The 16692-nt window shown below is 44.5% G+C and overlaps 1 protein-coding gene across 5 annotated transcripts; it reads right to left on the bottom strand.

Annotated features, from left to right (window-relative positions):
- Positions 1–3202: 3202 nt before the first annotated feature.
- Positions 3203–14142, bottom strand: LOC128104149 (acylcarnitine hydrolase-like). 5 transcript variants are annotated; one of them, XM_052728929.1, is made up of 13 exons: positions 14070–14142; positions 12405–12416; positions 11805–12009; positions 10967–11108; positions 7834–7967; positions 7490–7748; positions 6627–6725; positions 6208–6348; positions 6018–6098; positions 5641–5785; positions 4681–4818; positions 3845–3917; positions 3203–3389 (listed from the first exon to the last, which is right to left on the bottom strand). In XM_052728929.1, exons 1-13 carry the CDS (start codon positions 14140–14142, stop codon positions 3203–3205), a joined length of 1689 nt encoding a protein of 562 aa, XP_052584889.1. The 5 variants fall into 5 exon arrangements, with proteins under 5 accessions (XP_052584889.1, XP_052584887.1, XP_052584888.1 ...); XM_052728927.1 differs by lacking the exon at positions 12405–12416; XM_052728928.1 differs by lacking the exon at positions 12405–12416 and having other exon boundaries at positions 6018–6071; positions 6181–6348.
- Between the last annotated feature and the right edge of the window lie 2550 nt (positions 14143–16692).

A 16692-nucleotide genomic window follows, 5' to 3' on the forward strand; every position in this document is an offset into this window, starting at 1 on the left:
ATCCTGTCTCGGGAAAAAAAAAAGAAAAAAAAGAAAAGAAAAAGAAGAGTCTAAGGAGAGGGCTAGTGAGATGGCTCAGTGGGTGAGGACGCCTGCCACCGAGATTGATGAGCTGAGTTTGATCCCTGGAATACACATGGTCAGAGGGGAGAACTGGCTTTCAAAAGTTTTCTTCTGCCTTCCACCTGTATAACATGGCATGTGTGCACAATGTGCATGTGTGTATGTGCCCCCCCCAGACACACAGGCACACACACACACACACACACACACACACACACACACACACACACACACACACACACACACACACACACACACACACACACACACACACACACACACACACAGAGAGAGAGAGAGAGAGAGAGAGAGAGAGAGAGAGAGAGAGAGAGAGAGAGAATAAAATGAAAAAAAAAAGATGTTTAGAGAGAGCAGGTATGTTGATTAACATAAGTAGTTCCAGAACTTGGGAGGTTGAGGCAGGTGGATCCTGAGTTTGATTACAGCATGGGTTATACAGGAACATTGTGTATCAACCAACAAAATCCAAATGAGCAAATAATAGCAGTAATAATAATAATAATAACAGCAATAATAACACAAATAAAATAAAAGTCCAGGCAAATATCTGCAATACAATATAGGTACACACCTGCCCCTAGTAATTCTTCCAGTTAGGCCCTACCTCCTAAAGGATCCACAGCCTTCAATATAGTGGTTCTCTAGCTATGGGCCAGGCACTCAAAACATGAGTGGGTCACATTTTAATTCAAACCATAGTAACTACTAAAAGTCTAAAAAGTACCCTGAGATTGCTGTTGGTAAAATATCCTGTGTATTCAGAGAAATGAAAGCCACATGGTAGTGGGTTTACAGTAGTGAGACTCAGTCTTCCCTTCACTGCAGCAGTCTCATCAAAACACTTTGAAGGCTTGCTGTTGGGGCAAAGGTGCTGGACAATCACTCCTGACACCAGAGGTCAATGCTGGTTCATGTCTCACAAATGTGACAAAATGAAACCCCACAGACACTGAGTGAGGGTGAAAGTTACAGTTTATCACCAGGGAAAGGAGAGTGCCTGAGAGTGTAAGTGGTGCAAAGGTCCCATGACTGCGGACAAGATCAGCGGTCACCAGGGCTCCCACCCGACAGGAAGGGCCCAAAGATTGGTTTACACTGTCCTGTTTTCGCTTACGGTATAAAAGGACTTTGAAAAGAGGAGGGGGATGCAGGGGAAGCAGCAAGAGCTGCCAGTCAGCACACTGTTGGCTGCCTGCCTCTGATTTTTTTTTCTAGGAACCAGGAAAGTCTTCAGCTGCATTGGGCAAGTGGTTGTCAGCAGACACCAATCTTTCAGCGATGAAAGCCTTCAGGGTTGAAGCCCCAACCTGAGTGCCTGGCGGGTGCAGCCAACTGCTGGTCTCACCAGGGGCTCAACAATGCAGTAAGACCCCAGTGAGAGTATCCTCCTGCTCAGCTTCTAAACTAAGGCTCAACATTAACCTCATCTATTCCCCGGTGTTCTGGGTAGGCAACACAGAAATCTTCATTTTCAACCCAAAGGTCATAGTGCATTAGGATTTATATTCAGTGCAGTGATTGGGAAAGGGGAACTTTGCTCTGAGAAAACTGGCCCAAGTAGAGCAAGATGGTGAGAGGTAGAGGGATGGGGGAGGTCCTGGAGCCTACAGGACACAAGACACCACCCCTTAATGACAGAGAAAGTGCTTTAGAGGAGCAAAAGTACAGACAGAGTAGAATTTGGCACCTTTGTTAATGGCAAAGTGCAAGAGACTTTGTACTGCTGGAGTTGAAACATTTAAGGAAATCAATCATGTGGATTATCAAGAATATTATGGGATGACCAAGGAGTCAAGAGGCTTCAGGGAGGATTCATGAAGGGCAGGAAGATACTTCCATAAAAGGAGAAGCTTGCTCAGGGTGCCAGGGACAGGAATCTCTTCTGACATCATCCCATTTCCAGAACACACCCCCTAGACAAACATTTTCACAGAGGCGGTAGACTCAAGCAAGCATGGGCTGCATACTGTCTGTAGAACTCCTGATCTGAAGAGTAAACTTCAGAAAATGGGGCACTGAGAAACCCACGTAGTTCTGGCCAACTCCCTAACTCCTGACCCAGATTGAAAGTCTCATAAACATGCCTAGTTCTGCTTCTGCAGGTATTTGTAAAATTTCATATACAGGGACAATATGTAGGGATTTTGTTCATCACTTGGCATCCTTTGTGGCTGATGTCAGACACCTCTATGAGCTGCGGTCTGAAAGCCATGGGATCAAATTTATTTGCTGGAATCTAATATCTAATCCAATGCTATTAAGAGTTGTGACTCTGGGAAGATCCAAGAGTGTCAATGTTCGCTCATTCTATTCAGTGAGGGTGCAATGTGAAATCTTTTGAGCCAGAGACATAACTCTCACCACACGGCAAATCTGATGGCATTTGACCTTGGATTTCTTGCTTTATAAACATGTATACAAACTTTTGCTATTTGTATGTTATCCAGATCATAATTTGTTTAGAGATGTTGGTCTTACTGTGTTGCTGAGGACTTGAAACTGCTGGAATCATGTAACCTTTCTGTCTAGGTCTCTGAATAGCAGGGGCCACAGATACCTACTACAGAGCTCAGCTTGCAATCTGTGAACTTTTGGAACCACAGCCTGACTGAACACATGAAAACAATAGGACTTCCAGTTATTAGGTTTCTTTATTAGCTACTTACAAATAAGAAAGCCATGAGACTTGCTGAGAGAAGGTAGGATTTTGACATAGCCCACTTCCATAGAGTCACTATTTCCAAAGCATCTGTTCCATTTGAAGAAAGTCTGGGGCTTGGAGAAGAGGAGAGCGTGAGAGCAGATGAAGAAAGGAAGGAAGGAGCCTGGTCCCAGTAGACTGTGAAAGAAGATTGGGACACTTAGGGGATCACACATCTACATAGTCATGGGAGCATTTACTGAGTGGGTCTCATAAAAGGTGTCCCAGCATGTTGAGTAGTAAGTGGTACACTAAGGGTTTGTCATACATGTTGGCCAAATGGATGACTGTAGAGATAAGGGATGGTTACAAGACTGTTAGATTCTAACCAGGATTTCTAAGAATTCTAACATTTCTAAGAATGTTAGGCTGACTCCATGTATACTCAACCCTCTACACCATTTCTCTCACAGGGTACTACAACTCTTTGTGATTCTCCTGAGACCTCTTTAGCTCCTGGATCTTCTTGGGCAGAGTCTTGGTCCAGAACTGTAGCCTTCTGGCCTTCAGGGCTTGTCCCACAGTAGGCTGAATGTCCAGCTGCAGGTACTGCTCATCATGGTCAAACACAGGCCAGTAGGGTAGATCCTTGCTGTTGGGGTTCCTGTAAATATATCACCCAGCAGGTAAGGGTGTAGGTTACTCTCATCATACCCAAATTTGTGTCAGGGCAGTGGACCAATTGGGCCAATGGTTGAGGAAGCTGATGGGGCACATGTTCTGGTATAGGGATACAAGTGTCACCTACTAGTGTCTGCTTCATGTGGGGCAAGATTATATGGCCAATTTCATGTCTCCCTCTCAGAGACAAAATCTAAAGAACAATACCATAGCACCTGCCAGGTCACTGCAGTATGACCAGTAACCAGTATGTACAATGTATCTAAGTGTGCCCTGGGGTGAGGAGAACTCTATTATGTGATTGTTATCCATGCATACTAATGAAGTCATCAACCACAATTTGGAGTCCTAGATAGGGACCCACCACTGAGGAGGTTGAGGGAGGGGCGTAGATAGGGACCCACCACTGAGGAGTTTGAGGGAGGGGCATACTCTCACCCATGTCGTGCAAAGTTGGCCCAGTACTTCATCATCCTCCTGCTCAGCAGCTCCTCCTTCTCAGTAAGGTCAACTGTAGCCATGAGGAAGACAGAGGTCCAGGTCCCAATCACCTGATGCAACTGCCTACTTATGCTCTACAATCACCATCCTTCCTGCAGCCTGACCTTGAACTCTAGGTCTCTTTCCCTTCCCCCTTCACCACCCAGGATCCAAGAGCCACCCACACCTCTAATTGCATGCCTCCAGGGTCAGTTCTGCTCCAGTGTGTCCTCATTCCATCTAGCATAGTGTGGTGGCTCAAATGATATGACTCCTATAGACTTCTATATTTGAATGCCTGGTCCCCAGTTAGTGGAACTGTTTGGGAGGAATTAGGAGATATGGCCTTGTTGGAGGAGGTGTATCACTAGAAGTTGGCTTTGAGGTTTAAAAGCTCTGTCTATTCCAGTTAGCTCTCTCTCTGCCTTGTGCTTGTAGATTAGGATGTAGGTTTTTATTTAGCTACTGTTCCAGTGTCATGTCTGCCTGCATGCTGCTATTCTCCTATCCATGATGGTCATGGACTCTAACTCTTTGAAACTGTAAGTCCCAATAAATTCTTTCTTCTATAAACTGTCTTGGTCGTTGTCTCATCACAGCAATGGAAAAGTAACTAAGACAATAGATTATACTTGAAGGGTTCAGATTCTAATCTGGGTGTAGCTTTTTGATCATATCCTTTGATCATATCCTCTCCCAGACCCTTGATTTTCTCAACTGGACTGGGAGCTCAGTTGCCCATCAGGTACCAACCTGGGGCCCCATCCAGCTCATGGAAAACAAGAAAAACTCACGTTTCACACCCCAGTAGAAGGACCCAAAGACAAAGGGAACCTCATCACCATGGTCAGCTTTCACGTGGGGTGGCCTGACATCTTTGAAGAAGTTGACCTCATGACAGAACTCATAAAAGTAGACAGGGGTGTGGGAACCTAAAAGTGAGGACTGTAGCTGGAGTTTTCCTGCCTGGCCCACAGTCAGGACAAATCTCTCTCACCCGCCAGTCCCAAGCCGCTCAAACCCGATCAAGTAAACACAGACACTTATATTGGTTTCAAACTGTATGGCCGTGGCAGGCTTCTTGCTAACTGTTCTTACAGCTTAAATTAATCCATTTCTATTAATCTATACCTTGCCACGTGGCTTGTGGCTTACCGGTACTTTACATCTTCCTTGTCCTGATGGCGGCTGGCAGTGTCTCTTCACTCAGCCTTCCACTTCCCAGCTCTTTCTCCTCCTTGTCCCGCCTATACTTCCTGCCTGGCCACTGACCAATCAGTGATTTATTCATTGACCAATCAGCAACACATTTGACATACAGACCATCCCACAGCAGAGGACACATGGTGACATAGTATTCTCTCACTTGGAACTTTCCTGCCTAACCCTTGGTGATAAGATATGTTGGTATAAAGTTATCTGGTGGTATAATTGTCAAGTGAGTGGCTCCAGGCTGGAGCACTAGTTATGAGAAAGTGAACAGTGACTTTGGCTGAAGAGTGACCATGGCCTTCCCAGCTGAGTAGTTTTGGCAAATCAATAGAGTATTAGCAACCTGTTTCCTTATCTATATCTGGATAAGATGTCACTCCACTCTCTTACACTAGAATGAAGAAATACTGATGTAACGGTCCTCAAGTGTTTGATACCAGAGACATGACCCAGACATGGGAGGGGACTAGACACTATAAAACTCATCTGGGACCCATGACTCTGAGCTTCCCCAAATTTGGCCTCATTACAGATGTACTCACGCTGAAAATTTGCTACTTGGAGTGCAGGGATAATGAACAAGAAGTCCCCCATCATTTCTTTGAACTGTATTTGGAGGGTCTGGGCGTCTTCAGTGTCCCCCATGTATTCCTCCATTAGCAGGTCACTACATTCGGGAGGCAGCATCTACACCAGGGGGTCAGCAAGAGTGAGGTTAGACAGGCTCTTGTTTTGACAGGAAGCAGCCTCAGTGTGAAGAATGTGGCCAGGGATAAGATAGGGTATAGAGAGAAAGGTATAAGTCCTGGGGTGAGCTCACCCCAAGCCACACATACACAAACCTTTATTTCTAGGCATGCTGTCTGAGAAGGATATATAGGGGTCCTTTCTATTGGAGTCAGTACTCAAGGGGTCTCACCATCTGTGTTGCTGTGCTCTTCAGAACAGCCTGCAGGGTCTCTCTGGTTATATCCTTTATTGTTTGATCAGAGCCTAGGATCTGGGAGACAGAGGAAGTTTTAAGTGTAAGGTACGATGGATATGGATCAAGTTTCCACTACTCACCTTATGAGTTTCCAGACTTTCAGAGAATTGGAACTGTGCCTCACCATGGGGAGAAGCCAACCATATTCATCGTTGTTGACACCTATGATGCTGGGAACAGGGTGAAAATCCACAGAAGCCAGCAACTCTTGGGGATGTCTGGGTAGGAACTCCCCATCTACCACAGCAGGGATCATCTTGAAGACCTGAGGGACATCCAAGGTCAGTGGTGAAGGTCAATTCCATATATATTCTGATGTCCACTGAGAAACCCCAATCATTACCCCCCCCATTTTATTGTCTCAGTTTGCTTCTCCACCCACGACAGAAATTCTTCATATATTAGGATTTCTTGGATTTCATTTTACACACATGATTAAAAGTATACCAAACCATGGAGCAGAAGTAATTTGTTTAGAATAGTAAGGACTGACTCTCCCATATCCCTTTGACCAAGTCCTTCAAGCCACACAATCCTCCCAACCTTGTTAATAGCCAGAATCTCCTCTTCACTCTTGTTTCTCAGACAGTGCACCAGGGTCTCTGAGTCCACAGCCTCACAGCCAGATGAGTTGGCCACCATCTGTAAAGGGACCAGGAAGGACTTGATTCATCCTTTCAGGCAAGCAGAAGAGTTTTCCCAATTCCAGTTGAAAGGCATCATGCCCAAATATCACATCACACTTGGTGCTGGCAGATTACAATAAGTATGAAATTACCATTTTCTTGTTGCTCACATGTGACAGTCAGAGGGGGCATTTTACCTAAACATTTTAAAAAATAAGCTATGTGTGTATGTCTATGAGTGCATGTGACTTCAGGAGTGCCTGTACCAGGGTTTGTGTGCAAAGATTAGAGGACAACATCTGGTTGCTAGTCCTTACTTTCCATCTTGTTTGAGAAATGATCTTTTATTATCTCTTCTTGCCTACAAGAGTCTATCTTATTTGTGACTTTCAGAGATTCTCTGGTCTCTGCCTCCTCTCTCACCACTGGAATATTAGGATTACAAACTTGTTGTCATATGCAGCTTTTTGTGGTTTCTGGGGAATTTGAACTCAGGTCCTTACGCTTTTACTTATTGAGCCATATCTTCATTCCACACGTTTGTTTCTGAAAATGATGGATGCTACAAGGTACTTATGCGTGCTTATTACATCCGGTGCTTATTACACCCAGTTTGCATAAAGTAGAGAGAAGTGGATTTTAACCCTTGAATCTTTCAGAAAGTACTGAAAGAAGCTATTTCCCACACTCCTTGTTTTCCCAACTGAGAAAACTCCCAGAATATCAGAGGGTGGGGGCTGAGGTCGCAGGATCATTAATAGGATAGCTGAAGTGACTCACTGTGTAGACTGCCTCCGAGGTGTTGGAGATAAGGTCAGGCATCAGGGCCACCCCACTCTCCATGATGGCTCTGTGGAAAAGTCCTTCGGACATGGGGGAAACAACATGTGAAGACACACTTGTGCCTCCTGCAGACTCTCCAAAAATAGTGACCCGGTCAGGATTGCCTCCAAAGTGGGCAATGTTCTTCTGGACCCAGCGCAGGGCAGCCACTTGGTCCAGGTAGCCCCAGTTGCCTCTGGCATGCTCATCTCCAGTGCTGAGAAGTGGCAGAGAAGGAATCACAGGGCTGTCTTATTTCTGTTCATACCCTACTGCACAGCACAGGCTAGTCCCAGACTCACCTGAAGAAGCCCAGGATACCCAGGCGGTACTGGACAGTGACCACTACCACATCCTCAATGGCCGCCAGCATGGATCCATCATGAATGGAAGCCATGCCCATAACCAATGCACCGCCATGGATCCATACCATCACCTGTGGAAATCAAGTCAGATGCTAGGAGGTTCCCACCCAGCTCTAGCTCCACCTAGGGTGTCTTCTATTTTACTGAATGCTTTGCCTCAGCGTACTTAGACACACAGATAAAGCTCCTCAGGACATCCTCACCTGGACCATGACAGGGCCCTAGTACCATCATTACACTTGCTAGTCTCTCTCCAACAGAGACCAGCTATCTTACCACAGCAGGCTCTGAATATTCCAACATAGCTGAAAAAAGACCTTAAAACTAACTATATGAAGATGATAGAGGTCCTTAAAGAGGAAATGAATAAATCACTTCAAGAAATCCAGGAAAATGCAAAGTCAAATTTAAATTTAAACAATATCTATGTATGAGTCAGCCCCACAGAAGGTGCTAGAAGGAAAAATCCAAACCGAGGAGGTTAACTATACACTTGAAAACACAGGAAATAAATAATCTCACACCAACAAAACCAAAATAAGGGAAGCTCACACACCACCACCACCACCACCAACAACAACAAAATTACAGGAATTAACAGTCATTGTTCATTGGTATCTCTCAATATCAATGGACGCAATTCTCCAATAAAAAGATACAGAATAACAGAATGGATGCAAAAACAGGATCCATCCTTCCACTGCATACAAGAAACATCCCTCAACATCAGGGGTCAATGTTACCTCAGGGTAAAAGGTTAGGAAAAGATATTCCAAGGAAATAGACCTAAGAAGCAATGTGGTGTAGGCATTTTAATATCTAACAAATTAATCAAAAGAGGTGGGAAGGATACTACATATTCATCGAAAGAAAAAAATCCACCAAGATGACATTTCAATTCTTAATATCTATGCCCCAAACACAAGGGTACCCACTTTAGTAAAAGAAGCACTATTATACCTTAAACCACCTTGACACTCACACACCGATAGTGGGAGACTTCAATACCCCACTCTCATCAATGGACAGGTTATCCAAACAAAAACTAAACAGAGAAATACTGGCACTAACTGACTTGATAAACCAAATGAACCTAATAGGTATTCTCAGCACTTCACAGAACTTTCTCCAAAATTGACCACATACTTGGTCATAAAGCAAGTCTCAATTGATATAAGAAAACTGAAACAATTCCCTGCATCCTATTAGACAATCATGAATGGAAGCAGGATATCAATAAGAACAGAAACAACAGAAAGCTTACAAACTTATGGAAACTGAACAACTGTCTACTGAATGAAAAGTGGGTGAAGATAGTTATAAAGAAAGAAATAAGAAACATTTGAAATTCAATGAAAATGAATACATAGCATACCCAAACTTATGAGACATGATCAAAGTGGTGCTAAGAGGAAAGTTCACAGCAATAAGTGCCTACATAAGAAAATCGGAGAGATCTCCATGATGGGGAAATGTACAGAGACAACCAAATGAAACTAGTGAGAACTCATGAACTGTGGACCAATAGCTGTGGAGCATGGGACTGGACTAGGCCCTCTGCATAGGCAAGATAGTTCGGTAGTTTGATCTGCTTAAGGGGCCCCCTGACAGTGGGATCATGCATCCCTAGTGCATGAGTGGGCTTTTTGGAGCCCACTGCCTATCCTGGGACACCTTACACAGCCTTGGTCCAGGGGGAGGGACTTGGACCTGCCTCAGTTGAGTGTATCAGGCTCTGCTGACTCCCCATGGGAGGCCTTGCCTTGGAGGAGGTGGGAGTGGGGGGTTTGGTTGTGGGGGGAAGACTGGGGGGTAGGAGGAGGAAGGGAAGGGGGATCTGTGTTGGTATGAAAAAATGAATAGAAAATTTCCTAATAATAATAAAAAAATTGCAGAGATCTCATACTAGCAACTTAACAGCACACCTGAGAGCTCTAGAACAAAAAGAAGCAAGCACACCCAAGAGTGGTAGATGAGGAAACTATCAAACTGCTGAAATTAACAAAATAGAAACAAAGAGAACAATACAAAGAATCAAAGAGCTGTTCTTTGAGAAAATCAACAAGATAGACAAACCCTTATCCAAACTAGCTAAAAGAAGGAGAGAGAATATCCAAATTAATAAAATCAGAAGCAAAAGGGGGACATAACAACAGACTCCAAGGAAATCTAGAGAATTATAAGGACATACTTTAAAAACCTGTACTCCACTAAATTGTAAAATCTGAAAGAAATGGATAATTTTTTCAATAGGTATCACTTACTAAAGTTAAATCAAGATCAGAAAAAACAATTTAAATGGACCTATAACACCTAGTGAAATAGAACAGTCATTAAAAGTTTCTCAACTAAAAAAAGCCCAGGGCCAGATAGTTTTTCTTTTTTTTTTTTTTTTGGTTTTTCGAGACAGGGTTTCTCTGTGTAGCTTTGCGCCTTTCCTGGAACTCACTTGGTAGCCCAGGCTGGCCTCGAACTCACAGCGATCCGCCTGGCTCTGCCTCCCGAGTGCTGGGATTAAAGGCGTGCGCCACCACCGCCCGGCAGTTTTTTTTTTTTTTTTTTTTTAATCACAGAATTATACCAGACTTTCCAAGAGTTAATGTATGAGAGAGGATCTATTTTCAATAAAAAAATTAGCAGACCTCTGGAGGCAGAGGTCAAAGATCTCTGTGAGTTTGAAGCCAGCCTTGTCTACATAGTGAGTTCCATCCAGGCCAGCCAGGGCTATATAGAAAGACCCTCAAAACAAGAAAAAAAATCATTGGCATAATGGATAGTCCATGGCAATAAATTTGCATGACCTCAATGTTTAGCTCTCAGGCCTCCAGTAGGTAGTGTGAAACCTGAGTTGATCAAGGAGCCCCAACCACTGGCTTCTCAGAGTCTCTAGGTCTCTGTGTCCCATACCCAGGGTTTAATTGTGTATTATGGCAGAGAAGGCCTTCCTGGACACCCGGTACGGAGGGCTTCTCATCAGGGTCTACTCTGATGGGGCTCATATTGATTTTGCCCCTTCTAATCATCCTGAAGAAATGCCCACCCCCAGAGCTGAGCATGGCCTGCCACTCACAGGTAGGTTAGAGCCCTCATGGGCATGAGCTGGTGCGTAGATGTTGAGATACAGGCAGTCCTCAGATGTAGAGATGGGAGGCATACTCTGTTTCATCATCTCCTGACTCTCTACATTCACTGTTTCAGAATTTTGTAGACACCTGGGGACAATGGCAGTTATTTTAAGAGATGTGCAGTAGTTAAAAACAGACCATTAGTATCTATTTGCTCTCAGTCCCCCAAACCTCACTCTCTGACCCCATGATGTCCTGACAACATGAGATCCTATTCCAAAATTTCATCCAATTAAGGTAAAGATCACAGGCTTTGGGACAACTGGTATTGAGCTCAAACTTCCACTGAGGCTGCCAGATGGGTGGGATCCTTGGATCCCACTCTTCCTGATGATGGGATGTTGATATTTCCATTAGTTTCTGTGAAAACTATTGGTGTGTGTAATGACACCAATTCCCTTTGTACTCTCTGAGGACTGAGTATTAGGGTGCTGTACCCATGTAGGTGCTGTATTAATAAACAAGGTGGTGGAACATCCTTTGTCTCATATCCAGACTCTGAAGGAACTGTCTTCCCTTACCGAATCTCCAGTTGGAAGACATATACTTGTTTCTTGGCCAATGGTACCTGGCCACTTATAGGTTGGCATAGTGATTGTGGAGTGTGATTTTGCTAAGAAACGGTCATCACTTTGGCCTTTCTCTGGCATCTGCAGCATTTCCCCATCACAGAGAGAATGCAGCTGAAGGGTTGAGGTGGAGAAAGCACTGCAGCCTGCCTCAAAGCTCTGAGCCCCTGCCTGCTCCAGGGCCCGAAGTTTCCTGGGTCTCAGGAGAACTTACCTGGCTGGGTAGGTGGTTCCATCCCTCACACCACTCCATGGTTCAGGAGACTCAGGGGGTGAAAATCTCAGCTTTCCTAGAGGTGGCTTTGCAAAGGGGATTCCCAGGAAGGTGTAGACATCCTCTGTGGTGTCATTCAAGTGGACAAGACTGCCTTGCACCTGTCCTGTGTGGGTAGTCCTGATGGGGATGGCTGAGTTTTCACCTGTAAGTGACACATGATATCAAGGTTGGGTTTGGCCAATACCATGGATGTTGCTACTTTCTTGTTATCCTCAACTCAGACTCTTCCAAGTACCCACCACCCTGGCAACTTGTCTCCACAGCATCATGTTCCAATTGTAGCAGAATTTGGCAGACCTGCCCTGTTTCCATAAAAAAGTGAGAATCTCCCACACCTGATAAACATGGATTGCATGTTTGTGCTCCTTGTGTGGTACCAAGTAGCCAAGGCAGCAGTCACTTTCAGGGACCAGAGGGCAATTTGCCAACATCTTTCCAGTGTCAAAGGCTCACCCTTATTGCTGGCAACATGTTGTCTACAGGATACCATGCCACATGACATATCTGCCCATATAGCTCACTGAGTACATGGACCACTAATACCTGCCACTGATACAGAAACAGACAAAACTTATTGAAATGGGTTTGATAAGAGTGAGGCTACATCCAGGATGCTCCACCCACCAAGAGAAGCTCTCCACACAATCCCATGTGTTGGAGTGAAGTGTACTTTCAATCATCAAGCAAAAGACACAGCCCAGAAAGGGGCAGTTTGTGACCAATATTTAAAAAAAAAATAACAAAAATCTATGCATATATTTTCCTTTTTTATTTTTAAATGAAACAATTGGAGTTTATTAAGCAGAGATTCTGATTTTGAATGGCATGTGGGGAAGTGATAACACATCTCTAATTACATGTGTAGCCTTTTTAGGAATCACTGTGTCTTTATAACAGCCACAGGTGCAAAAAGGGGGCTCATGAAAAGTAAAAAAAAGTTAGTAGAAAATTACCTTGTAATTAAACCTCAGCAAATGTCATCTATACTTATTTAAAACCCAAAAGTCACCATTGATTGGATGACCATCTGACCATTTATATGATATTTTAAATTTCCGATTTTGCTATGGTAGGAATTGCTGTCCAAATTTATTTCCAGATATACTCCCTCCCCTGATTATTAATGATGCTGAAATTGTGGTATTCTGTTTTTAACACAATTCTACATTTAACACCCTTCCCCAGACAGGTTCTTACTATGTAGCCCAGGCTGGCTTGCAGCTGAAAAGCATTCTCTGCCTTGTCTAGAATGCCATTTACAGGTGTGTGCCTTTATACCAGCTCACGCCTATCTTATCTTGATGTCCCCATGAATGAGCCTGGCCTGGATGGGACACAACTCTGTGCTCTCTTATAGTTATCAGTGATTCTCTTCCCAGGATCCAAACAAGAATGTTCAAATAAGCCAAGAGTGAGTTGGGCAGATCGTCCTGTCTAGAACTCCTTGGTGACATCTCAGAACCTGGACAACAGCAGGCAAGAGTCACAGTGTGAAGTCAACATGGCCTCCTTAGGGTTGATTGAGGAGGCTTGGCAGGAAGTCAGCATGGCTCAGGCTTGAATACCTTTGGATAACAGGCCTCAGGGCTGCAAACAGACCCTGGGCACAGTACCCTATTGGCTCACCTTTTTTATAAGCCGGGAGACTTTCTGGCAGGCCCAGAGTACATGCCCTTTGCCCTGGAAGCCAAGTTGTGCCTTTTCCAAAAGTGATAAAATGGGGAAGGGAAACCAGGACTCTCAGTTGGGCAACTGTTGTAGGGTAGGAGCACTGTATGACTGAGGACCAGGAAACTTCCCCAGGATCATTTTGGAGTATACCAGGATGCTTTTCTGCTCAAGCGAGTGACACATTTGGAACTCAATGACAGCAGGAAGGTATAATTAGTTTAATTATTATCCATGGGTCAGTAGCAGCTACAGTCACAGGCACAGCCACACACGGAAGGGGGACATGCCCCATCTGCCCCTTTGTCCCCAACCCTCTGTACTGACTTTCAGGCTCAGTGCTCATCAGAGCCCCTCTCCTTACTATTGAGTGTTCTCAGGCATCACTGACTCCCAGTGCTACAGGGGTCCCTTTCCCACTCCGTCATCTCTACCTGCTCCTCCCTCCTTGCTGCCTTCCCTGCCACAGTCTCAGCCTCTGACTCTGACAAAATTGGCAACTCTGGTCCCCACCACCCATGTAGGGAGTCTCACCATGCACTTGGAGAAGAAACAGAAGCCCACAGGCCACAGCATTTAGCCAACCAGGAAGTGTGTCCAACGGCATGACCAGCTCTCAGGCCTGAGTCTGTGCTACTGTGGGATGCACTGTGTGTCACAGCAGAAAGCAGAACATGTGGGCCTCGCCCAGACAGATATTTGGACCCAAAGAGGGATAGGCGGGAACTTGGTGGGCAGGTCAAAGTTGCAGGAGAGCTGTGATGATGAGGCAGAATTGATAGGAGCCAGCGCTCAGCAGGTGGAGCAAAGGTTCTTCTGCTGCGTGCATTCCTTTTTTGGCCTCATTGCAAGGCACAGCATGGCTTCAGAAGCTGTTTCCTCTGGATACCAGTAACCCTCAACTCAAACTTGTTGGAGTCACAGGCCCAGTGTGGGCGTTGGGCAGAGAGCAAGGAACAGAAAGCTATGGAAGTCGTGGTTACTTTCCTAAGGTGTGTGCTGTGAGCTTCCCACAGATGAGTGGAATGAATACAGAGAATTGTCCTCTTGCTAAAGGAAGAGCATGAGCAAGCACAGGGTGGGCTCAGCACACCCTTTTCTCCAAAGCTTCTTGCTTTCTGGAGTCTGCATTCACTTCCCTCCTCCTTACAGTGGGGATCTGAAGTCCACACATACCCCTCCCTGTGAAGCCATGCTGTGCAACTGTGGCCATGTATTGTGTTTTTATTACACAATAATGTTTTATTATGACACTTTATATATTTATGTGATGCTTTTAATCACACTCTCCCCCAGATATCCTCTCCTGTCTTCTTCCAACTCGCATCAATGATCCCCTTCCCTCCCAATATTCTACTTCCCATTTTTAAATGTCTTCATTTTAATTTTTAAATTTTATTTGTAAGGTTTTACCAACATGTATGCACATGCACTTTTTTTGTTCCTGGTGCTCAAAAAGTGTTGGATCCCCCGGAGCTAGAGTTATGGTTATGAGCTGCCATGTAGTTGAATGGGACTCAGGTCCTCTGCAAGAGCAGCAAGTGCTGTTAATTACTGAGCCATCTCTCCAACCCCAATTTTATTTTCACACTCTCTCTCTCTTTCACTTCTTCCCTTCCTACCACCTCCCCCCAATCATTTTTTTTAAGCAGATGTGACCTACTTTATTCATCAGGACATGGTCCACCAGGCAGATGCTGGCACACATGGGACTCAAGAAGTAGACATACAGGTTTACAGACAGACAACACATACAGATAGACTGCTGACGTCATACAGGTTTACAGATAGACAACACATACAGATAGGCTGGTGACGTCATACAGGTTTACAGACAGACAACACATACAGATAGGCTGGTGACGTCATACAGGTCTACAGACAGACAACACATACAGATAGGCTGGTGAAGACATACAGGTTTACAGATAGACAACACATACAGATAGGCTGGTGACGTCATACAGGTTTACAGACAGACAACACATACAGATAGGCTGGTGAAGACATAGGCACCCAGATTTGGCTTCAGTTAGTCAGCAAATCAGCCCCTTTACATATTCATGGAAAAGCCTTTACCCATTTCAACAATGTCTCTACCATAACCAGTAAATATTTAGTCTTTTTTATGGGTGGCTTGTGGGTAAAATAGAGCCTCCCCCCGAGTCCGGGTCAGACTTACCTCTGGCTCAATGGGTTGAGAAAGGCAATGCCCTGATGTCCTTGGGGCATGTGAGGCAGGACTGGGTAACCTCATGGAGATTTCTGATAAGGGACAAATCTTCAATTAATTGTGAGAGGAAATTAGGGGCAGTATCCCATATGGAATTGATTATGGAGGGTTAAAATGGTAAGTTTTTTTCAGATAAAATTATTTTTCCACCCTTAATAAACCTTGATATGAGGTTGCTCCCTCTTTGGATAATTTTTCTTTTTCCTCAGATGAGAGAGGAGGAGGGTAAGTGGTTAAAGCAAGAAGGATCAAAGAGCGGCTTAGGGCTGGGAATTTAGTCTCCCTGCCAACCTTAGGATTTTCCAGGCTAATAATGACAAAATAAAATTCTTGGTGCCCTTGGCAATGGAGGACATCTGCCCACTGGGGAAAAAAGGTGCCTGCAACAATTTAAAAAGCCGGGTGGTGGTGGCACACACCTTTAATCCCAGTACTTGGGAGGCAGATGTAGACAGCTTTTTGTGAATTTGAGGCCAGCCTAATCTACAGAGCAAGTTCCAGGACAACCAGGGATACACAATGGAACCTGTCTCAAAAAAAAAAAAATCAAGGTGCTACTAATTCTAAATTAGTCCTTGGTAGTTAGGACTCCTCTCCTTCCATGTGGGGTGCATGATATGGAAGATGTGTTTGTCATTTGTATAGATATTTACTAATAGATCCTTAGTCAAGGTTAATGCTCTAGTTAATACAGTAAGTCCAGCTTGTTATGACATGATCTCTGGTAGGAGGGGCTCTACCCAGGAGCTCAGTCAGAGGTGGCTATTGTCCTGCTTGGGTGGCTTCCTGAGTTTAAGCTGAGCTCCTGTCTATAAATCACATAAAGATTTGAAGGGACAAGGGAGAATGAGAGCTGGCAAGGAAGGACTAAGAGAGTGATTTACTTTTCAGAACAGTTGTGAGAGGAGGATTTTCTGAATTTGA

The sequence above is a fragment of the Peromyscus californicus genome, unplaced genomic scaffold (assembly GCF_007827085.1).
Source record: "Peromyscus californicus insignis strain IS unplaced genomic scaffold, ASM782708v3 Scaffold_8__1_contigs__length_139910024, whole genome shotgun sequence".
Lineage (NCBI taxonomy): Eukaryota > Metazoa > Chordata > Mammalia > Rodentia > Cricetidae > Peromyscus > Peromyscus californicus.

Coding starts and splice junctions, on each gene's coding strand:
- LOC128104149 (XM_052728929.1), bottom strand. CDS start 14,142: ATGCCGTTGGACACACTTCCTGGTTGGCTAAATGCTGTGGCCTGTGGG. Junction 7,749..7,833: donor GGTATCCTGGGCTTCTTCAG/GTGAGTCTGGGA, acceptor GCCACTTCTCAG/CACTGGAGATGAGCATGCCA. Junction 3,390..3,844: donor GCCAACTTTGCACGACATGG/GTGAGAGTATGC, acceptor ATATATTTACAG/GAACCCCAACAGCAAGGATC.